Source organism: Esox lucius, chromosome 12, assembly GCF_011004845.1.
Source record: "Esox lucius isolate fEsoLuc1 chromosome 12, fEsoLuc1.pri, whole genome shotgun sequence".
Taxonomy (NCBI): Eukaryota; Metazoa; Chordata; class Actinopteri; order Esociformes; family Esocidae; genus Esox; species Esox lucius.
In genome coordinates, this window is record NC_047580.1 from 32,684,219 (window position 1) to 32,707,410 (window position 23,192).

Below are 23,192 nucleotides of genomic sequence, written 5' to 3' on the forward strand. Positions count from 1 at the left end.
TATTATCATTTCAGACAAGCGAGGCAGTGCAACACACTATAACCATTTAAACAATAAAAGAAACTCAAGAAATACATACGATGTAATTATAATCTGCAAGTTGCAATTTTACAGAAACATACACTAAGAACTACGCATTTTACTAAACATTCTAACAGGGTCTCGCTACAGTCGATATTACTGCGCCGCTGTGGGGCAAATTCTGTAATACGCCTTCCTCTGAAAACAATAGTCCTGTATTTTCCCAAACGCATCTTCATCATAAGGCGGTTTATTCAATCGAATCGTTTAAAATGGTTAAAGAACAATGCTGGACTAAATATAATAAAAATTATGAGCACAATTTAAAGCGTCTTCCACTTTTATATGGAAACATATAAATAAGATCCGGTTGGTCGAACAGGAAACGAGGAGATACTGATGGCGCCCGACTAGAAAGGAGTAGCAATTACCGCGTAGAACTTCATATTCTCTTTGGCGTGCCTACCGAGATATAAACAAATTCAAATCGTAATACACGGTAAGTAAATATCCCAAGGAATCTCGCGCAGTGTATACACATTTATAAAATTTTCCTCAGGGACGGACGTTGGGCGGACTGTTTTTGCTGAGGCCCTCGAGGTCCCTCCGCCTTAGTAGGTTCTAGAATGCCTGAATGCAAAGAGGTGGCTCGCGGAAAATGGCGGCGCCGAGCAGGCAGGAGAGAGGGCAGCTAGGCCTGTTTAAATCATAAAGAGGGTTCGTGGCTGGTTACACGCTGGACTCCAGTTCTGTTTGGCTAACGTAGAGCTGTCAAAAATAAAAAGAACAATCATTGTGTATTTTTGTTGTTATTCAAACGGCAAACGACTGTGCCTGTATGTATACATTACTGTACATCGAGTATGTGTTAAATAAAGGTAACCTCAGCAGTCAGCAGATTTAGCAAGATCTGACCTGTCCAAGAGAACCATCTAGCTAGGCAGCTAACCTTGCTGGCTAGTAACTATCAGAGCGAACGTTTGTAACTTAGTTACAGACCAATAACCTATTGTTGGTTTATACATTAATTATCAAGGTTGCCTATGTGTTATATCGTTTGGCTAATAATAAACCACGACTAGTAACACCACTGAGCATTTGCAGGTAGCTAGCACTAGTATGGTGGAGGATCTGTGCCTTTCATGTTATTGAATTGGTATCTGTACCTTTCAGTGCCAATGAAAGCGCATAAATTAAAACTAAAATACCCGCATAAAGTTTATTCAAACAGCCAGCCAGCCACAGTCAAAAGCACATGCAAACAGAGCTGTATCCATGAGTGTTCTGTAAAGTATCTTCAAAATAATCCCTTGAATTGAAGTCTACACAGTCATGCTGCACAATATAAATATCCATTAAACGGTACATATTCCTTTTTTCCCTTTCAGATTCCACTTTCATAATTTACGCTGATTTAGTACACAATCTGAATAGATGAAAGCATGATGACATGCTTAGAAGAGTAAATTGAACACTTGGGCACATTTGAATAAATCCCACTGAGATGTGCTTTTATTATTGTAGGTCAATATTGGTTATATGTATGTAATCTGGAAACACAGCACTCACTATAAGAGTATATATACAGTAAAATCTGACCGGGAGACATCCGCTTCATCTCACTTTATATTGATGTGTCCTAAGATGGAGGAGGAGATTGAGGTGGAGAGCAGCAGTGATGTGGGCCCCTCAGTCTCCGGCATGGAGGAGCCTTCTGAGAGCGGTTTGGGGATGGAGACCTCGGAGGCCATGTCTGCAGACAGCAGTGATGCAGCCGCGCCCCATGCCCACCACCACCACAGCCACCACGGTCAGCGCAACACGGCCCCGGAATCAGACTGCCACGTGGGACAGAGCTCCGAGGGGGTCCTGGTGAGAACCGCACTGTGCCTGTCGGTCACCTTGGTTACTGTGCAACTTAGTGTCCTCCTACTGGCGTCGATGTCCACCTAGCCGTGTTGTGTTGCGATCTGGACTCTGTGTGAGCACGTTAAATTTGTAAAATTCATTTGATTGATCACTACAAACACAATGATTTGATTCAAATTAGGAAAAGAATAGAAGCACCTGTGTTGTGCTTTTCATTAAGAGGCACAACACAGTTTACAATAAAAAATAATTTAACATTTGTAATCAATAACAAAACCGTTTATAAAATATAATGATGTATAGTGAGCACTTTACAAAGACTCTTGTGTGCCTTGGTATGGGCTCATGCTGTCGACTGGCATTCACCAGTCCTCTCACTACCCTGTCCTTCCAGGGGTTCCTCCCGGAGACTAGCTCGAGCACGGACGTCACCCACCACAGAGCCGCCGTAAACCTCCCGGACTCGTCCTCTGTGGCCCAGTCCACCAGCGTGTCCAGCGTCTCCACGGTAACCCAGTCCGTCTTGGTGTCCGGGTCTGCCCAGGTGAGGTGGCGGCGGTGCTGTGTAACTCAGTTCTGGTTGGGCGTGGCGCTGGAAACACTCCAGTCATGTGTTCGAGTCCGGGTTCCTCGCTACCTGCTGCGGGGGCCTCCCGTCCACAGAGCGCCCTCCTAAATGGCGTTTGTTTTCACAGGTCGTGGTTCACTCCAGCGCTGCGGTTTCAGACTGCGGGGGTATGATGGTGTCCGACTCCACAGCGTCCACATCGTCAGACCTGGGGTCGGCCATAGACAAGATCATAGAGTCCACCATTGGCCCTGACATCATGAACGGTGAGGGACAGGCGCCGTTTCCTGATGACAGCCCTCTGCTATAAATGAACGTGTTCTGGTTTAATCACCTGGTCACAGAGGCTACAGACTAATCAGAGGTGGTGGTAGTTGGCCGCGTTGCTTTGTGAAGGACGTCTGATCTTCTAAGTAGCCAGCTTGAATGGGTTCAGAGGGAAACCTACTCACAGCGTGGATGGTGGTGACAACGGGCTGTCTTTGTTCCCCAGGGTGTATTTCCGTAACCAGTGCTGAAGACGGAGCAGAGACCAGTGAGGTGCAGTATTTAATACTGCAAGGACCAGATGACGGTGAGCTTAAAAAAAAAAATACCAGTGCTTCCTGTGTGAATACCAGGAAGAGTAGCAGAGGTCTGTAATAGTCCTGACTACCTCTGGTCCAGATTTTGTTGCTGTGGTCCAGGTCACGTCTCCCTCCGTGGTTCTCCGACCTGCTGTGACCTCCTCCTCTTTCTCTCCAGGGGCTCCTATGGTTGCACACATGTCCTCCTCAGCCCTGTCCAGCCACCAGCGCATTGCCATCGAGGCTCTCGGGGAGGGCCCCACCTCCACCTGTCACGACCAGGGAGGCCTGGAGCCCGACCAGCCCGACCAGCCCTGTGGGAGCCACTACCCAGACCACGGGGAAAACCGGCCCCAGCGCTCCCATGCTTCCCAGTATGTGGAGTGTGGTGTCAGGGAGGCTGACGGCCCGGACCAGGTAAGGGGTTTTGGTCCTCAGGTTGACGCACACCAGTTCCGGACTCCAAAGGCAAAAATAAAGTCTAGAATCAAGACTACACAAATGATGTCGGAACACATCTGACTAACCAGAAACACTTGTCAATCCAGTTGTCTCAACACTTTTCAATCCAGTTGTCTCAACACTTTTCAATCCAGTTGTCTCAACACTTTTCAATCCAGTTGTCTCAACACTTGTCAATCCAGTTGTCTCAACACTTGTCAATCCAGTTGTCTCAACACCTTTGGTGCCCTAAGGGGACAATGTTTACAAAGTCATTTCATGTCAATAAGCAAATATACCATACCCTCAAATAAAATCAGAAAATCTGTACTTTAACCTCATAGTAAATATTTGATGTCAAATTTCATCCCTCTAATGAGAATACATGATTTATCATTGTCATTAATGAGAATACATGGTGTATTATTGTCATTAATGAGAATACATGGTGTATTATTGTCATTAATGAGAATACATGGTGTATTATTGTCATTAATGAGAATACATGGTGTATTATTGTCATTAATGAGAATACATGGTGTATTATTGTCATTAATGAGAATACATGGTGTATTATTGTCATTAATCAGCAATAACCTAGTTGCAATTTGGCATAACTGCCTTCCTCAGGGACAGAAAGCTTCTTATCAAACAGGCAGTAGATCCAGCGACCTTTCGCTTACTGGTCAGATGCTCTCTGATGACTTTTTCTATTTATTTGGTTCTTCAAATTGCTTTAATTCATTTTCTGAGTGTTGCAGTTTTAAATAAACTTCATTTGATTGGACCAGACAGGCGAGTCCTCCTCCTCATACATAGATGACGAGGAGCCCGACCAGACGGAGCGCTTTTCCCGCCCAGAGTATGGCGTGGTGGACAACTCGGACCAGGAGCTGCGCGGCTACGCGGAGAGCAGCGCCAGCGGAGCGGCCGACTCCAACCCCTCGTCCGCCGGCGCTCGCCGACACCACACCCACTACGTGGTGGACTGCAGCGCGGGGACAGGGGCGTACCTGGAGTGCGCCGGGAACGAGGCGGAGGAGGGTGAGGACGCGCGGTTGCAGCACTCTCGCGGCTACATTGACAGCAGCAGCAACAGCGCCAACCCCTCCCAGACTCACCAGACCCTGCGGCAGTACGTGGAATCCGGGGCCGCGGCCGCCGACGCGGAACTGCCCGGTTGTTCCAACTCCCAGGCTCACCAGACCCTGCGCCGGTACGTAGAGTCCGGGGCCGCGGCCGCCGACTCGGAACAGCCGGGCTGTTCCAGCTACCAGTCCCAAGGGACGTCCGCCGCAGACTCACATTATCGGTCCCGCGAGAGCCGGGGAGACGACCCAGACCAGCCCGGCCACTCTGACCAGAACTGCCACTACATGGACACCACCAGCAGCAGCACCGGCCCGGAGGAATCCCTGGGGAGGTTTGTCGGGGCGGGGGGCGAGGGCGGCGAGGGGTCGTCCACAGACCGCCGGCACCCGGGGGCAGACGCGGTGGACTCCGGCTCAGCCGATCACCCCGAGGCCAGGGAGTGCACGGAGAGCCAGCCCGGGCCTTACATCAGCAGCAGCGGGACCTACTCCTCTCACCCGGAGGCCGAGGTGGAGGAGGCCCAGACACCACGGTGGTCCCCCAGCTTGGAGAGACCTCCCAGGGGACAGGAGAGCGGCGGCGTGGCGGCGGGGGCATCCGGAACTGTAGCCGCGGAGGAGGGTTCTGGGGGCGTGGCAGGGCGGGGGGCGGCGGCCGGCTCCCTCCCCCACACCATGGCCGAGCTGGAGGACATGATGGAGGTGGTGATTGTCCAGCAGTTCAAGTGCAAGATGTGCCCCTACAAGAGCGTCTCCAAAGACACACTCATCAACCACATGAGGGACAGACACTTCAAACCCGCAGGTATGGCTGCTACCGCCGGAAATTGCCTCAGTTTAGAAATGTGACACGTTCAGTGCTGTAGGACATCTGTTCACTCTGTCGGGCTAAGGGCGTCGCTTGGCTAAAGAGGCCTGTGTATGATGACATGGATATGCATCCAGTCAGGACAAAAATTCGATATTGATGCAGTACTCCACTGAGCTTGATTATATTTTTTATTGTTTTCAAGGACTAATTGTATTCTGTTTCTGTGAAACTGGCCCTAAAAGTACTTTTTATTACTTTTAGGGCCGGTTTGTTGGTCTATCGTGTGCATTAAGGAATGTGGAAAGTGGCAGTTAAAGGGGCACTGTGTAGAATTTTGCCTCTAACGTTTACCAAGCTGAATTTAAACAATAAATGACCAAACAATAGCTAGTCCAGGGTGGATTAGGGTGGAGGAAATAATACTGCAAGTGTTTGAAGTGAGTACTTGGGGACTAAAAGTCAATGGCAAACTGATAGACAAAGACGAAAGTTTAAATGGGGAATATCTCCGGCCCTCTGAGCAAATTCTGTCGAGAAATATGAAACCACTAACTGCAGATGTTTTCCAGACAGGTATGCTTGTAACACCGTAGAAATGCCACGTGGCCCCTTTCATCCCCCACCTTGTAATTGTGAAGCTCTACCTGGGTGCTTGCTGTGTGTGTGTGTGTGTGTGTGTGTGTGTGTGTGTGTGTGTGTTCCAGGCGGTCCTCCTCCGAAGAAGCGAGGTCGCGGTCGTCCGCGGCGCAGTGACACGTTGGCCCGTCAGCAGGCTGAGGTGAAGCCGGAGCCAGAGGAGGCCGAGGACGACGACATCGTAGACGCCGGGGCCATCGATGATCCCGAAGGTACGCGGAGGTCACAACAGCCCAGTCAGTCAGAAAAATACAAAGAAACGGGACACTTTCAGGTCGAAAACCCACAAGGAGAGACGCCGTAACAGAGATGTCGCTATGTAGGAAGTGGTGTTGAGATGGGAGCAACTGTTCTATTGTCATATGTCGGAGGGGTCAAGGGTCTGTTTCTTCGATGGGGAAGCCGCCAGTGAGTGGAGACGGCGATTGAGCAAGAGATTTAGTCTCCGGACATGATCTGGAACAGGGATGAGGGGGATATGGGGCGGAGGGGGCGGTTTGCCAGGCGAATGGACATACCAGGTTGAAGGATTTCATCTTGCGAGAGCAGGTAAAACAGGGTTAGTATATAGGGACCAGGGGCCTCTACTGAGGGAATGAGGGCCTGACGTCATTAGCTTTTTTGGAAAAGTGGTTGACAGTCATATGCAGAGAGGGAAGATTACATGAGTGTGTAGAGGAGTGAGTAGAGGGTAGAAAATAGTTTTCTGGGGTTGGAGTGATAGAAAGTGGGAGGACAGTACATGGCGGGACTACAGAAATGTAGTGATGAGGCAGTGGAATGAGCTATGAAGGTGTCACGCTAATTTAACAAGTATCCAAGAGCATTTTATCGCTTGCTCTTGAGAGTCTCCGGCTGAGTGTTTGGCACTTTGTGACAATTGATTTTGACAGGGGCTTTATGAAACACACGTGGCCCAATAAGAAACCCACTTCCCCTGTTCTCCCTGTCGCCCCACTTCTCCAGAGGACAGTGACTACAACCCAGCCAATGAAGACTGCCGGGGCCGCCAACCCGCCCTGCTGAGACAGCCTGCACCCCCTCCCTGCTCCTCCTCCTCCACGGACCGACCCCGGCGCCGGGTGGGACGCCCCAGGAAGTTCATCTACACCGAGGGCACCTCCAATGGCAAAGGTTGGGGCGGCGGCGAACGACTGCGAGATAGACGCTTCTCACTTCTGACTGAATGTGTCTCATGCAGGCTAACATGGAGGATGCCGCCGACATAACATCCTTTAATGAGGCACTGAGCCACCCCAAGCCGCCAAAACAGCCTCAGGGCACCTTGGCAAGTGTCTGGAATTTGCCTGGAGGAATGCGGTGCATCACTGAGTGTTTTGGTTGTGATGTAGCTGGCAAAAATAAAAAATAACCCGGTCACGTCCGTAGTTCCCAGAAGTGTTCAACTAGGTTAAGATCGGGTGACTAAGGTGCCCGGGGCGTATTGTGCAACAAAAGCATGCCAATCAGGCTTAGTCACCCACACCTTTCCCAAACGTCTCTTTCAAAGTCGCTGAAGTCTTCCGACCGTGGTAGTCGGAATGATGGTCAACTGGGCTCGCCTGCCTTCTAGAACATTACATCACCTATGAATTATGGGATGTTAATTTAACATGTTGAAGCTCCTGCTGCCTCTCATCTGCTCAACGGTTCCTTTTGTCAGTTACCGGTGTCTTGTGCCACTAAGTTGTGGAGGCGACCAGCCTTAAAATAGATTGTAAGAAGATGAAACGTGGACTTCTTTGTTTTGCTGGAGAGTTGTATTCTTCTGACCAGAGGCGTTGTTTCTTTCTTTCTTGGCTTCTTGCAGAAGCAGAAGGAGCTTCGAAGCCGGTGAAGGGGAGTGTTGACCCTCAAGGCTCAGAGGAGGCCAGTTCCTCGGGCCTGGGAAGTGGACCTGCTCCCTTGGCCAATGGAAACCCAGCGGAAGCCGGCATTAGCCAATCAGACTCCGAGAACAAAGACCCTTCATCCAACGGGAGGCCGGAGGAGGCAGATTTCTTCCCCAGGAAAAGAGGTCGACCCTCCAAGCGGTTTCTCAGAAAGAAATACAAGAAGTACATGAATCGCAAGTAAGGCTGAGAAAGCTTTGTATAGTAGTTTAGTTCTTACTAACTCATTAAAGGGATAGTTCATGATTTTGGCTCTTTACCTAGGCTCTTTATGTGAAGGAAGTCTATATGTACCATTTGAACAAAATGACTGCATGTTTAGTAATCAAGCAATTGATCGCTAGAGGTTGTTTTGCAAGCCAATGCTGGACGCAGATCCATACGAATGACATCCATTTGATCCTTCAACTCTGTGTGTCCTCAAAGAGCCGTAAAGGACCGAAGGAGCTTTCAGGACCTTTTTCCTTAACCATTTGTTCTGTTAGGTATTACAAGACACTGAAACCCCTGCTGAGGCCCCACAACTGCTGGATTTGCGGCTCGCGCTTCCTGTCCCAGGAGGACCTGAGGTTCCACGTGGACTCCCACGAAGGAAACGATCCGGAGTGCTTCAAGTGCCTGCAGTGTAACTACCGCTGCAAGCGCTGGTCCTCTCTTAAGGTGAGTGGGCCAGGGTGTCCCGGTCGGGGGTTTAGTCAGACGTCCTGGGCCCTCCAGAATTGTCACACACAACTGTAACTGTTGCTAATCAGCTCGGTGAGACTCAAAATCCAACGGTTGTTTCCAAATTGTTTATAATCTTAATCGGCAAATAAATATTCTTCACCAAAAACATTGTTAACGATTGGCCTCCCTTAAATGTTGATGGGATATCGGTAGCTACGGCATTGAAAGCAATATTTCAATGGGCAAATCTGAAAATTGCTTTGTTATTACTGATGTTCTTAAGATCAATGTGTTGTCAGTGAGAATCCCGTCCGTTTATCGGGATGTGGAAAACGAACAGGGAGTCGCGCATTTAGATGCCTGCTGCTGTATTTGCTGTATTCCAGGAGCACATGTTCAACCATGAAGGAAACAAGCCCTTTAAATGTGAGGAGTGTGACTACAGCAGTGTGTATAAGAAGGACGTCATCAGACACTCGGCAATACACAACAAAGACAAGTATGAGCACACACACACAGCAGTTCAGACCAGTCGCTTCTGCCACCTTGTGTGTTTAACTGACAACTTGCACTGCAAGTCTGGTGTCTCATTGAGATTGATTGTTTTGTCGACATTCATCAAAAACCAGTAAACTGTGATCAGTCAATTTGTCAGTCAGTCAAATCAGTATTCTTTGGGCCGACTGACACGTTTTGTATTCCCTTCACAGGAGGAAGAAGCCAGAGTCTGTAAGTACTTCCCCCTTATTTTATAAATGTAAATGTCTGTCATGTAAATGGTCCCGCTGATCTGACTTGTCACGCTGTGACAGGCCTGTGGTCTGCCTGTTGCTTGACCTCCTTCCCCTGGAACCAACAAGTTGTTCCCGCTTGGCATACAGAAAAGATTGGGTCAACCTTCCACAGCGCATTAACCCCAACCATCCCTGTGTGATCTGTGCCCATTTCATTCACTGAAATCAAATGACAAATACTTTTACCCAGTAGTTTATCTGTACTCGCCTGGTGTATGAAGTAAATAGAGATGTTATGCCCGGCGCGGTACCATCTTTTGATGCCATAGCAGGCGTGTGGTCTCTCTGACTCCCGGCAGGTGTCCAAGGTGCTGTCGTTCCCGTGCCCGGTTTGCCACAGAGTCTACCCCATGCAGAAGAGGCTCACGCAGCACATGAAGACACACAGCGCCGAGAAGCCCCACATGTGTGACAAGGTCTTTGGTCGCCGGACAACCGTTTCAGTAGTACGCTTGTGTGTTCAGTGACGTTCCTCTGAATCTTCACGAATGCTTCTCTGTGGTTTCGCAGTGCGGAAAGTCGTTCAAGAAGAGATACACGTTCAAGATGCATCTCTTGACTCACATCCAGAGTGTCGGCGACAGCAGGTAAGTGATGGAACCGCCTAAAGCAGAGCTTGTTCAGCTAGTTGTCTTTGTTGGACAAGTTCAGCTAGTGCATCTGCTTTTTGTTTTCTGTACAAAACCCAGTGAACATGTTTGTATACTATGACCTTCCTTTATTTTCTCTTTTGTTAGGATTTTCTTTTTTTGCCACCTAACATCTGGTCGATTGAGAATCTGACCGAACGCCTGTTTCCGTCTGTTTCAGGTTCAAGTGTGAGTTCTGTGACTATGACTGCGACAACAAGAAGCTGCTCCTCAATCACCAGCTGTCCCACACCAATGACCGGCCCTTCAAATGTGACTACTGTAAATACTCCACCTCCAAAGAGGACTTCCTGGTCTCTCATCTGGCCATCAAACACACGGGTGAGTCACAGAAGATTAGGTGGCAGTTGGGCTGGCATGTGGGCTAGAGGTGGAAGAGATCGTGCAGTCGTCGGAAGGTGACTGGTTCAAACCCCGGCCTAGCATACGAAATGGGAACTGAACTGGGAACTGAAGGGCTGCTGATATCTGGACCCCTTTTACACAGATCCCCTGGAAAATTCATTCTGAGAAGTTTTTGAATAACGAACTGCAGTGTAGTCTGTAAGAATCTGGGCAGTGTTGTTTTCACTCTGTACTTGGCCCAACACATTGGATTTTGAAATGAAACAACGACTACAAGCATAATGTGCAGACGGTCAGCTTTTAACTGTTATTTACGGTCCTGGTCAAGCGTTTTGACACACTTTTTTTATGTCCAAACATTTGACTGGTACCGTACACCCATAAACCTTAGATGCTACCAGGAATTACAGCCCTTTCTCTACATAGTCAACCCGTTTCAGGCGACCATGTTTAAGGGCTGTAATTCCTATGGGGTTTATGGTTCATGTTTAGGTCAGATATGTAACCGTCCAAATATGTGGCCCAGGCGAGAAGCCGTTCTCCTGTGAGATGTGCCACTTCATGACGAAGCACCGCAAGAACCTGCGCCTCCACGTCCAGTGCCGCCACCCAGAGGCGTTCGAGGAGTGGAGCGCTACGCACCCGGAGGAGCCCGTCAGACGGAGGAGGAGACCCTTCTTCACCCTGCAGCAGATCGAGGAGCTCAAACAGCAGCACGAGGACACGCAGGGCCTGCAGAACACGGTGGTATGTATGCCTGTACAGACCTCACACGCTGAATAAGAGCGTCCGCTTAATGACTAAAACCTAAATGCTAGCTAATTATATGTGGAACTGACCTCAAAACCGGCATTGTAATATATATTTTTTGAAGCATTTGACTGAGCCTGACTTGGGTTTAAGTCTGTGCACCTAAAGGAGCGTGAATGAGGAGCTGGCTGATGGCTGGTCGTGGCTGAGGTTCATGCACGTTCGTGACAGTATTCATCTCCTCTGTGTCAGGTGTCTGTGGACCCCGCTACGCTGCAAGCAATGCAGACGATGCAGAGCGCTTCGGTCTCCCAAGATGCAATGGGGAACACCACCATTATCTATGAGCAGGGTATGTCCCCTCCTCCCGCCTCGTTCGTTCTTCGCCTGACCCAACGTGTTTTAGTATTTGTGTGGACCCGAGATCCCCGGCAAACCTGGCAACGTTTGCGGTTCATTTTGAGGCATTTAATGCGCATGACATTTTTGTTCCACAGCCGGGACCACAGACCTGTCGGCCCAGAATGCTCTGGACCTGCTGCTGAACATGAGCAACGCCAGAGAGCTTGTGGGAAACTCACTACAGGTACAGAAAACACTCTTCAGATTGGTGTCAGTGGTCATATTCATTCTTGTTTACTGCTGCTGACATGGAACTTTCTGCAGTTTATATGCATGGCGCTATAGCTACTAATAATGAACTATAGGCAGATGTTATTGATGGATTTTTGTGTGTTTTTTTTTGTCTTTACTGTGCTCTATTGTGTGTGTTATCAGAAACGTTCAGATCAGTTTCCTTCCATACACATGCTCACACTTAAATGTACAGTTTAAAGTACATTATGCTAATGTTTATGGAGGGATGAAATAATGCAAAAACTTGTATGTGAATGTTTATCCGTTTTGTCCGTTCTGTCTCTTCACAGGTACAGGTGTTGAAGTCATCAGACTCCAAGCGGCTAGAACCGGGGTCCTGGACCGGGGTTACCTCGGCGACAGGGGGTCCTCAAAAGGTTGTGACCTTCCACGTGACCGAAAATGGAGAGACTGTAGTCCAAGAGGTACGTATAGCCATATTCTACCCATGATGTAATGTAATTGTACTCTATAAATTGGGTAGTTTGATGATGTACAGTGGATATAAAAAGTCTACTCACCCCTGTTAAAATGCCAGGTTTTTGTGATGTAATAATAAGAATGAGATAAATCATGTCAGAACTTTTTCCACTTTTTATGTGACTTATAATGTAAACAATTTGAAATCTTCGAGGGGGAAAAATGAAAAATAAAAACCTTACAATAACCTGGTTGCTCTTATAACTGAGGATGTGGCTGTGTTCAGAATTAACCAATCACATTCAAACTTATGTTAAATAGAAGTCATTACACACCTGCCATAATTTAAAGTGACTCTGATTAATCACAAATAAAGTTCAGCTGTTCTAGTAGGATTTTCCTGACATTTTCTCAGTGGCATCTCAGAGCAAAAGCCATGGTCCTCAGAGAGCTTCCAAAGCATCAGAGGGATCTCATTGTTGAAAGATATCAGTCAGGGCAAGGGTACAAAATAATTTCCAAAGTATTAGATATACCATGGAACACATTGAAGACAGTCATCATCATGTGGAGAAAATATGGCACAAATATGGACGTCCCTATGGAGGCCTACAGCAACATTAAAGGAACTGCAGGAATTTCTGGCAAGTACTGGCTGTGTGCTACATGTGACAACAATCTCCTGTATTCTTCATTTGAATGGGCTATGGGGTAGGGTGGCAAGTCAGAAGCCTTTTCTTACAAAGAAAAACATCCAAGCCCGGCTGAAGTTTGCATGAACAAACATCAAGTCCCCCAAAAGCATGTGGGAAAATGTGTTCTGGTCCGATGAAACCAAGGTTGAACTTTTTGGCCATAATTCCAAAAGGTATGTTTTGGTGCAAAAACAACACTGCACATCACCCAAAGAACACCCTACCCACAGTGAAGCATGGTGGTGGCAGCATCATGCTTTGGGGCTGTTTTTCTTCAGCTGGAACTGGGACCTTAGTCAGAGTGGAGGGAATTATGAACAGTTCCAAATACCAGGCAATTTTGGCACAAGCCCTTCAGGTCATCTGTTAGAAAGCTGAAGAGGAAGTTCACCTTTCAGCACGACAACGATCCAAAGCAAACATCCAAATCCACAAAAGCTTGGCTTCACCAGAAGAAGATTAACGTTTTGGAATGGCCCAGCCAGAGCCCAGTTCTGTATCCCATTGAACATATGTGGGGTGATCTGAAGAGGGCTGTCCACAGGAAATGTCCTCGCAATTTGGAGCGCTTTTGCAAAGAAGAGTGGGCAAATATTGCCACGTCAAGATGTGCCATGCTAATAGACTCCTACCCAAAAACACTAAGTGCTGTAATAAAATCAAAAGGTGCTTCAACAAAGTATTAGTTTAAGTGTGTGCACACTTATGGAACCAGTTTATTGCGAGTTTTTTATTTTTCCCTCTCAAAGATTTCAGTTTGTTTTTCAATTGGAATTGTTCACGAAAAAGTTTTGACATGATTTATCTTGGTCTCATTCTTTTACATCACAAGAACCTGGCATTTAAACAGGGTTGTGTAGACTTTTTATATCCACCGTATGATAATGCAACATTATCATATATCACCATATTAGGTGCAGGAGGTGCAGGAGGGATATGAGGCGACGACCAATGAGAACGGAGAGATCACGCAGATCGCCATTCAGGCGTACGATGGGGCGGAAGGTTTTGGCGTGGTGGAACAGGCCACAGAGGAGATCCACAGCACCGGGCGTGAATACAGGTACGCCCAGTCGTCTGACCTGTTGGATACATTACCCCGACCTCATCAGGGGAGCGTTCAACTGGGGAAATCGAGGAGAATCCCTTTGTGAAAGACAATTATTTTACCACACACATCCAGGTTGCCCTTCCCCCCGTTTTTCACGATGGCCTGATCAGTCGTGTGGTTGTGTTTTCAGCAGCGGTGACGTGAGCCCACAGCCCATGGAGGAAGAGGAGGAGGGGGCTGAAACGCTCGCTGAGAACGGGGAAAAGTACTACCTGACGTCCGGGCTGGGAGACGGCGTTCTGCAGCAGGTGGAGGTAAACTCGATGGACGTTGGACTCCGGGATGGGGGCCATTTCACTGTGTCCCCTCGCCGAATGGTCACCCCGTCGCGTATGTGGTTGTCCCGACAGTGTAGGGTCTGGTGTCATCCTCCCGCTCTCTCCCGGTTCTCTGTCCCCAGCTCTCCAGCGAAGCTCCGGGATCTCCCGTCGCGCCGGGAGCCTGCCGCGGCCAGAACCAGCAGAACCCCAAACGCTTCTCCTGCCGCATCTGCATGGAGTCGTTCCACGGACGCAGTGACATGGAGAACCACAAGAGGGCGCACGTTGACCCCTCCACCTTCAAGTGTCCCGACTGTGACTTCACCGCCTCCTCCTGGCTGGATGTAAAGGTGCGTGGGCGAGGGGCTTTTCCGCCATCAACCCTGGGCCTTTGAAAAGACTCTCCCTGTTGAGACGTTGGCTTGATTTTCTTTCTTACGTCCCGCGCTATTTTGTTATCCTTCTTTTTGTGTTCGCTATCCGACGTGTTTCAACCTTTTGACGCGGCACCGAACGCCAATATGTTTTGTTTCTCCGGTCCGGTAGACCCACATGGGCCTGCACGCCTACCTACGCCCCCACAAGTGCCCCAGCTGCAGCTTCGCCTCCAAGAACAAGAAGGACCTGAGGAGACACATGATGACACACACCAACGAGAAGCCGTTCACCTGTGAGGTCTGCGGACAGAGGTACCGGCCCAGATCTAGACGGCAGACTTCACTGTCCTTCTATCGAAGTGAATTTTTTTCTTTTATTTTTATCGGCGTCTCCATACAGACGTCTGGGTTGGTGTAAGCCCTGGCTCGAGGGAGTTTCCAGGGGGGGGCACTAAAGGGTGGACAATGGGGAAGGGAGAGCTGACTAAACAGCCGCGCCGAAGCTTATTCTGCCCTCCTGTCTGTCAGGTTCAACCGAAACGGACACCTGAAGTTCCACATGGAGCGACTCCACAGCCAAGACCCTCCGGCCCGCAAGACCCGCTCCGGAGCAGGCACCCAGCAGACCATCATAGTCAACAGTGACGAGGAGGCTCTTGCTACGCTACAGTGTAAGGAGCGCACACACACACACACACACACACGCAGCCTAATTGGTCTTTTGATCCATCACATCGTGTTAAAAGCTGACCTGATAGTGCTTCACTAATTTGGATTCCGGACACACAAACGGCCACAGAAACAAACGCTAACCTGCTGACCTTTTCACGGGCTGGATTAGCTGAACTGGTTTCATGCGCGTACAACTCAATGCGCTCCTCGCTCTGTTGGAAATGCTGACACCGTTGTTACATGGTGAGTGTAAACCAATTTTTTGCATCTGTCTGTCTGTGTCTCTGTCTGTCGATGTGTGTCTGTGTGTTTGTAGCCGCCCTGCAAGCAGGTCAGGCCATCAGTCCGGAGCGTCTTCAGCAGGCGCTGGGTCAGGACCACATCATCGTGTCCCAGGAGCAGGGCCTCGATGATCAGGAGGAGGCCACGTACATCCAGCAGATCACCACCGTGGATGGACAGACGGTCCAGCACCTGATGACCGGAGACAACCAGGTGATTAACACCGTGGAGATCTTGCATCAGTTGACCGAGGCGAACTAAACGATCGCATGGGGAATGTCGCCTGGAGATTCTGGATTTCCTCTATTCTCTAATGGGAATAGGTTTGGGTCATAAGCATGTCTAGGGGGGGTCTGGGGGGGAAATACACTCTACCAGGATACATTTAGGAATTTCCAAGGTCATGACTGGGTGTGTGAGAGTGCGATGCAACCACCATACACTCAGGTTGGTGTTTAATGGTACAGACTGAACAGTTTTCAGATACCGATAAGTTGCCAGGACAGGGACCCCGTTTGACCTTTTTATCAGCTAACACATTCTATAGAATTGTACAACATCACAAAGTTCAACACAGTTAATAATAATTTCTGTCGTTGAAGTTGTATTTTGTCTTACACAAGTCTTGAAATCCGATATAGACATCCGTTCTTTTGTGGGCCCAACCTAAAAAAACTGCGCAAGCTCAAAATGAACATGGTGCCTTATGGGATTCCCCTTTGCTCCCTGAGCCTGCTTCGCTTCACACTCATCGGAACGGGCCACCAGTTGCCCTAGTAGCCCCAAAACCCACTTTCTGTAAAAACAGTGGGTGCGTGCTTCAACGTGCAAAAGGAGGACAATGAGGAAGACGACAATTCATGATTTGGTCAATAGCTAGAGAGCAGAGGAGGCTAGTGGTTGGATACAGGGGGAGGATGATCTCCATCCATTCCAGCATTCAGGGATTTTCTCAGTTCCAAGGTGTTACGCTGCTATATTATTGTGCTGGGGGATATGAGGAATGTACTTTTAACTTTTCTCTCCTCCAGTTTTACATTTTAGGAGGAGATGAGGTCCTGGTCCACACCTGCGGATTACCTCTCTAGGTTTCTTCCTAAAATTCGACCTTCTTAGGGAGTTTTTCCTAGCCACTGAAATCCAACACTACTGTTGTTTGCTCCTTGGGGTTTAAGGCCGGGTGTCTCTGTAAAGCACTTTGTGACCACTGCTGTTGTAAAAAGGGCTTTATAAATAAATGTGATTGTTTGATTGAGGGATGAGTCCTCCTAGAAACGCCGTTCTGGACGCGTGGTTGAGGAAATGACCTAGAGGGCTGGGGTGACCCCGACTAAACAGTGCAAAGACGCTTAGAGATGTGGTGCCCTCTGACCCTCCCCAGGTGCAGTACATCATCTCTCAGGAGGGGGTCCAGCATCTGTTACCCCAGGAGTATGTCGTGTTGGCCGACGGAAACCAAATCCAGCTGCCAGACGGACAGATCATCCAGTACGAACACGACGGGACCTTCCTGCAGGAACAACAGGTGACTGGGTGGGGGTGGGGGGTGGGGGGGGGGTCATCTGCACACCGTCCTGAAACCGTTATTGGCCAGTGTGAATGAACGCTCGTACCATAACGGAGCAGCAGTGGCGTTTTAGTTTTTTTGACGTTGTCTTAATGTCTCTCCAGATTGCTCTGAGTCATGACGGGCAGATTCAGTACCTGCCCATCACCTCGGAACAACAGATGGTCAGCCCTGAAGACCTGGAGGCCCACTCTGCTGTTACCGGTACGCTCCGGACATTGCCCAACCCCGTGGGTCTGAACCCTTGCCTCGGGGGGTTATATTGTACTGCTGCAGCGCGGGTTCGAATCTGGCCTGTTGCTCTTTCTGCAAAAAAAACCCCAAACATTTCCAGCGTAAAATCTTTTTGTAGAATATGTTTTAGAATGTAAAGTATTTTAGAATATGTTTTAGAATGTAAAGTATTTTAGAATATGTTTTAGAATGTAAAGTATTTTCTAGTGGCCAGCGGGTGTTTCACATGTTCACTACAGCACTGTATTGAAGGGGCGCGGTGATGTCAGGTTTGCCATTTTAGGTCCACAGCAAACATTTAAAACACATGCTAGTCTCCAAGTAGAGGGTTGGGCATCGCCCCCCCGGTGGTAATAGCAATTAAAAGAATGGTCCCTGTCTCTCCGCAGCGGTCGCGGACGAAGCCACGCGGCAGACCCAGACGGTCTACACTGAGGCCACTCCGGAACAGCTGGAGCAGCTCCAGCAGCAGGGCATCCAGTACGACGTCATCACCTTCACCGACGAGTAGCCGTGACTTCGTCGCCTTTCGGGGTCAGGCGGACGTTGAGTGCGACGTCACCGCTGGGTGCGGCGGTGGCGCGGCGCGCGTGACAACGCCGGCGACTTCCGTCCGTCCGCCGTTCGAGAGGTTTCGGCCCGGGACGCCTGCGTCACGCTGCCAAGAACTCTGGGCAGCGCCTTGCTTCCGGCTGAACCCGTTGAACGCGCCGCCCCACCCCGCGGAGAGCCTGCTGTGCTCCTGGGCTGGTGGGAACAGTGGTTGGATGCCAGCTATCACTCGTCTTTCAGAGTGTCCAATTAGACGAGACGTCACAGTTCAATAGGCGTTCAAAAAGCTTTAGTATGTTCTTTATACTGCACCTTGTCGCTTCTGAGGTAATCATAGAAGCTGCTGTACATTCAATGAGGAGGCCACTTGAGGTTGGATGGTTTACGCTGTGTAACAAATAGCCCCCTATTTCCAATGTAGGGGGTCTTAAATGGGTTGCCATTTGATACCCAGCTGGACTATGTAATTATTTAAAATAATATATCTGCGTGTGCCTCAATAAATGCATTGACTTGCAAGACAATGTCTTAGACGGAGGTTACATTAAAAGGCTGATGTGTTTTAGAATAAAGCACAGCTTTCAATGAACATTTAGTTTGGCGTCGGAGAAGACTGTGTATAGACAAATGATTATATGACCGCAGGATTGATTGTGATTTGTGGCTAAAGAGTGATGGTAATCATTTGGTGATTGATATGTACATATCTTTTTGCATATGAAGCATTTTGTTCCATAATCGAAGGATTCTGCTTGAATGAAATCGCTGAATAAGCTAAAAGCTGATACCAAATAAATCACTACTAATTCAAAGTTCCAATTGCAACATTTTATTGACGCTTACACATAACAGCAGATTATGCAGCTGTCGCAAAAAGCTTGTTTTGGCCCATGAACATTTCATTCAATTAAATAAAAACGCTTTAAAGTTTAATCCAAATGAAAGTCTGGTACATGTAAGTCCCAAGCTGCTCTGTGCCTAAAAACAGGAATCAAGTACAAAAATAAATGGATTAAATAGTGTATCCAGCCAAACTGGTCACAAAGGATCTGAAGGTGTGTGTGCGGGTGTGCGCATGCATGCGTGATTGAGTATCTGCCAGGTGTTAACCTGGGGGAGTGTGAAAGTCCATAAGGCCTTGAATGTGCAGATAAAAGTGTGGGGACAGTTAAACAACCTGATGGTCTGTGGAAGCACATTTACACTCTCTGGCTGCGATGCTCCTGAACCTCCCCTGTTGATACTTTGTGTAATGTCTTTCACCTGCCTGTCTCCCCAACATCGCTTTGTCTACTGGGTCCCATCAACCAGAGGTTCTGCATTGGTTCGAGGTACCCACTCCTTAGTCCACTCCTCTATAGAACAGCACCCACTTGGCCTGTCGATGCACAATGGCTTCCAACACAACACGCTAGCCCTAGGAATGTACAGTGTATTTAGTCTAAGCCGATAATGGCAGTGCTCTGCAAGGGTGCGTTGCAATTTTGAGACACCCCCCCCACAGATGATGGAAGTGTGTTTTTCAAACGAAGGCTCAACCAGCTTTGAAAAGCAGAAGGATGCACGTGTGAAGTCACTTGTCTGCCCTCTCCTCAGCTGGTTCCCTTTGTTCTGGTAAATGCTAGGTTATGCTGTTGTACAAGAGTGGACACAGCCTTATTTGGTCGGCGAGCAGTGGATGTGGAAGATGGCCGCCGGGGAATAGACAGGGGCTCGGCTTCAGCAAGGATTTGAAGATGAAGATTGTCTTTGTCCTGCTGCTACTATTAGGTGAGATGTTATCCCTGTGAATGTGTGCCTATTTGCAGGGTGATTTTTGACACCTGTTCTGTCACACATTGTCTGCCTTTTTAATGTTGTGTAGAATGATGAAGTGTTGATTTCATTGTTTTTTTCTTTTTTTTTTCTAAAAGTCCCCCAGATAAAAGGGCAACGAAGAACAACTGTGCATGGACAGATGTATGGACAAGTTGTAATGCAATTTTTCTTCCACCCATACTACAATACTTTTGAAAAGTTATGTTTTAAATTTACTGAAGGGAGATTTATTGTTGTTTTGAGCAACAGAAACATTTTTAGTAAGGTCCTGAATGGAAGAGTGTCAAACAACGAATACAATGGTTTAATGGAAATCAGGATATGGAATTTACAGCAAGTGGACGCTGGTGATTTTAGATGCGTAATAATCGGGACCAAAAATACCATCTACCATGATTTCCATCTTGAGATAGGTAAGGACCCTTTTACTGTGCCAAAGCTATGGTTGCTAGATCAATTGTTTGGTCTTTTAAGTCATTGATCTAGTGTATAATCCTTGCTTCTTGAAGGATCTAACAAACACTCCTGCCTTGTTATTTTCTAATGGCTTTAAATGTTTGACACCAAAACATTTCAACATTCCAGGAAATGTTCATGAGGAATAGTATTTCAACCAGACTGAACGGTTGAAATCAAGGATTTCTAAATGCTGTCTCTGTTTAGATACATTTAGTCACAGGAGTCAGCCCAACGCTCCCCTTCCTCCTGTCAGTTCCACCATCGGAGCCTCCATCTCCTCTTCCTCATCTGAGACATCTGGGCTTGTTGTCTCCAAGGACAACAGCAACAATCCCAGGTGCTGTACATGCCTTTGTTCACACACAAAGTTTATGTCGTCCTCATAGTAAATCATGTTTCAGTTCCCAATAGTTTTGTGAGCCATAATGCTTAGGTCCTTTGTCTTTTTAGTCCATTTCATGTCATTCCTTTTCATTTTAGTTATTTTCATGTTAGTTCATTCAGATCCTTGTTAATCCTATTAACAGTTATGTTAGTCCTATTCGTTTTCATTTTAGTCCTATCCACATATGTCTTGTTAATGTTAGTCCTGTTCCTGTTAGTCGTTTTTATGTTAGTCCTGTTTATGTTAGACATTCATGTTAGTCCTGTTCATGTTAGTCTTGTTTATGTTAGATATATTTACGTTAGTCCTGTTCCTGTTAGTCATTTTCATGTTAGTCCTGTTTATGTTAGACATTTATGTTAGTCCTGTTTATGTTAGTCATTTTCATGTTAGTCTTGTTAATGATAGTCCTGTTTATGTTAGATGTATTTACGATAGTCCTGTTCATGTTAGTCCTGTTCATGTTATTCTTGTTCATGTTTGTCTTAGTACTTTTTGTCCTTTTACTATTCATTTTGTATTATTCAACTTTGTCTTCATTCACCTGTCAGTATTTCCTGGAGTTTGGGTTTAACGCTGGCTGCAGGACTGTGCATAAGTGTGTTGTCTGTCACCATAATCTCAGTCACAGCTGCCATGGTTCATCGCAGAGTCAGAGCAAAAAGTAAGCCGACTTAAATTCTATTGCATGTTTTGTGTTAGTTAATGTTTAACAGACTTTCAAATGTGACTTTTACTTTGTCACACTTAATCCAATTTAAAATGTTTTTCTCAGAGAAGTGTGGAGCAACCACCAATGACTCAGCAGATCACATCATCTCTGTAAGTGCTAAATTTGAAAATTTCCCCTGTGACTCACTGTCAAATGTCCAGATTAGCATTTAGAACAATTTGAAGGAGTGGCCTTTTCAAACGGTCCCAAACATAGAACAGGGAACCCCCACTGAACGATCTAAGTCAAGAGTAACCTCTAACTAGACAAACACCAATTTTTCCAGAGATGTGAGCTGAGATTGAAGCAATGCAGATGATGGAGACAATACACATACAGTATATTAAACATTACAAAGTTGACTGAATTATAACATGCGCTGGAGCATCAGATTATATATATATATAACTTTATTTCTGCAAAAGGAAGTTAAGATGAGGCAGGTCTGTTACTATAAAGAATTATATAAAAAAAAAGATTAACAAAGGATAACACTGATATTTTTCGGCTCCAAGAGGTGGAGACCAGTCTGTACCCTGATCACAGTATTGCATATTGTCTGTTAAAAGGGCATCTAAAACCCTAAGTGATTTCTGTAACTCCCTTAAATTTGCACGATCTGCAAACGTCTCGCAGCGATGTCGTAACACGCCGTGTCTCTTCCCGCCTGACGTTTTTCTGCAGTGTCCACCTCAGGAAGGCAGCGGTGTTGTCTATACCACGGTGGACTTCAGGCCTAATGGGTACCCCCCCACAGAGCTGTACGCTAACCTGCAGACAATACACAGCAGCCGTCCCCCCGGAAGAGGTCACGACCTTGAAGCACCCCCAGAGCATGATGGGACTGTGGTGTATTCCACACTCGCCAGCAATCCTCGCTGAACTGCCAAAATACCTACATCTGTATGTTTTGTCTTGAGAACACAGACTGACACAAAATAGCACAGATTGCTCTGAAGCCGATCTGTGTATGTTGCTTTAGTGCGGATTACATGGGGAAATGTGTTAAGGTGGTTGATTTATATCCTCATTCTTTTTAGCTTGAAACCATCTAAATAAACTATAACTCAACTCCACTTGGATTTACTTGGAGTTTTTTTTCCAATTACAAGCCTTTATCGACAGGTTGCGAAAGGTCCATTAATAGAGAGGTTTCAAACCGAAGTAGCTTATTACAGGGAAAGAGAACTCAACACAGACAAATTCAAAAATACAGATGGATGTTTCCATACTATTTTATGCATTGGCAGCTGAGTAACACTTCATAATGTTCTATCTTCTTGTTGGCCTTGACCTGACAACAGACACAGGCATTTTGGAGTCAGAAAGGTAGATCTTCACCACCTGCTCCCATTTAACAAAACCTACATTCAAGTAGTTATTACTTTACTTACTGCAACTGCAAAAAAATTAAATAAAAGGGGTTCTCAGATAATATAATTAAGAGTTCTTGCTGGAAGTGGAATATTTTTAGATTTGAGATCTTCGAAAAAAATACCTTTTTCTTTGTTAGCTAGAATGCTAATACCGGTTGGAAGCAAAAGATTTCCCAAGAATAATTTTACAGATTTAATTATAATAAATACATACTTTATATACACAGGAAACTGATGAATGCCTTAAATCCACACATGATGTGATCTTGTGCAACACTGTGTTCTTCTCATGCTGCATGGTTTGCAAATACAGAAATGTGTGTTCCCTCGTAATTTCAGGATTCTTTCTGGAAAATCTAGATTTTGTAAACCTATTCCCAGTGCAAGCCAATGTTAATGTCCCAGCCACACATACAGTGCCTTGCCAAATTATTAATCTAAGGTGACACTGGTTATGTTAGGAAGTGTTTTAAAAAAGTATATAAAAACAGAAAACGTTGCTTGCAGAAATATTCAGTACCCAGTTTTACACAGAT

General features: G+C 47.0%; 1 protein-coding gene across 1 annotated transcript; it reads left to right on the forward strand.

Moving 5' to 3' along the window:
- The first annotated feature begins 212 nt into the window (after positions 1-212).
- On the forward strand, positions 213-22,356 carry znf335 (zinc finger protein 335). The gene is made up of 34 exons (XM_010893182.3): positions 213-520; positions 1,666-1,893; positions 2,285-2,434; positions 2,586-2,724; positions 2,952-3,032; positions 3,203-3,441; positions 4,257-5,361; positions 6,072-6,215; positions 6,970-7,137; positions 7,814-8,075; positions 8,381-8,555; positions 8,948-9,060; positions 9,272-9,290; positions 9,628-9,771; positions 9,866-9,942; positions 10,166-10,326; positions 10,877-11,097; positions 11,353-11,452; positions 11,598-11,686; positions 12,027-12,161; positions 13,766-13,914; positions 14,093-14,216; positions 14,363-14,572; positions 14,769-14,911; positions 15,128-15,270; positions 15,588-15,766; positions 16,935-17,078; positions 17,225-17,324; positions 17,744-19,676; positions 19,820-20,137; positions 20,388-20,520; positions 21,120-21,232; positions 21,344-21,390; positions 21,965-22,356. Exons 2-29 carry the CDS (start codon positions 1,666-1,668, stop codon positions 17,863-17,865), a joined length of 5,064 nt encoding a protein of 1,687 aa, XP_010891484.2. The 5' UTR covers positions 213-520; the 3' UTR covers positions 17,866-19,676; positions 19,820-20,137; positions 20,388-20,520; positions 21,120-21,232; positions 21,344-21,390; positions 21,965-22,356.
- The last annotated feature ends 836 nt before the right edge of the window (positions 22,357-23,192 follow it).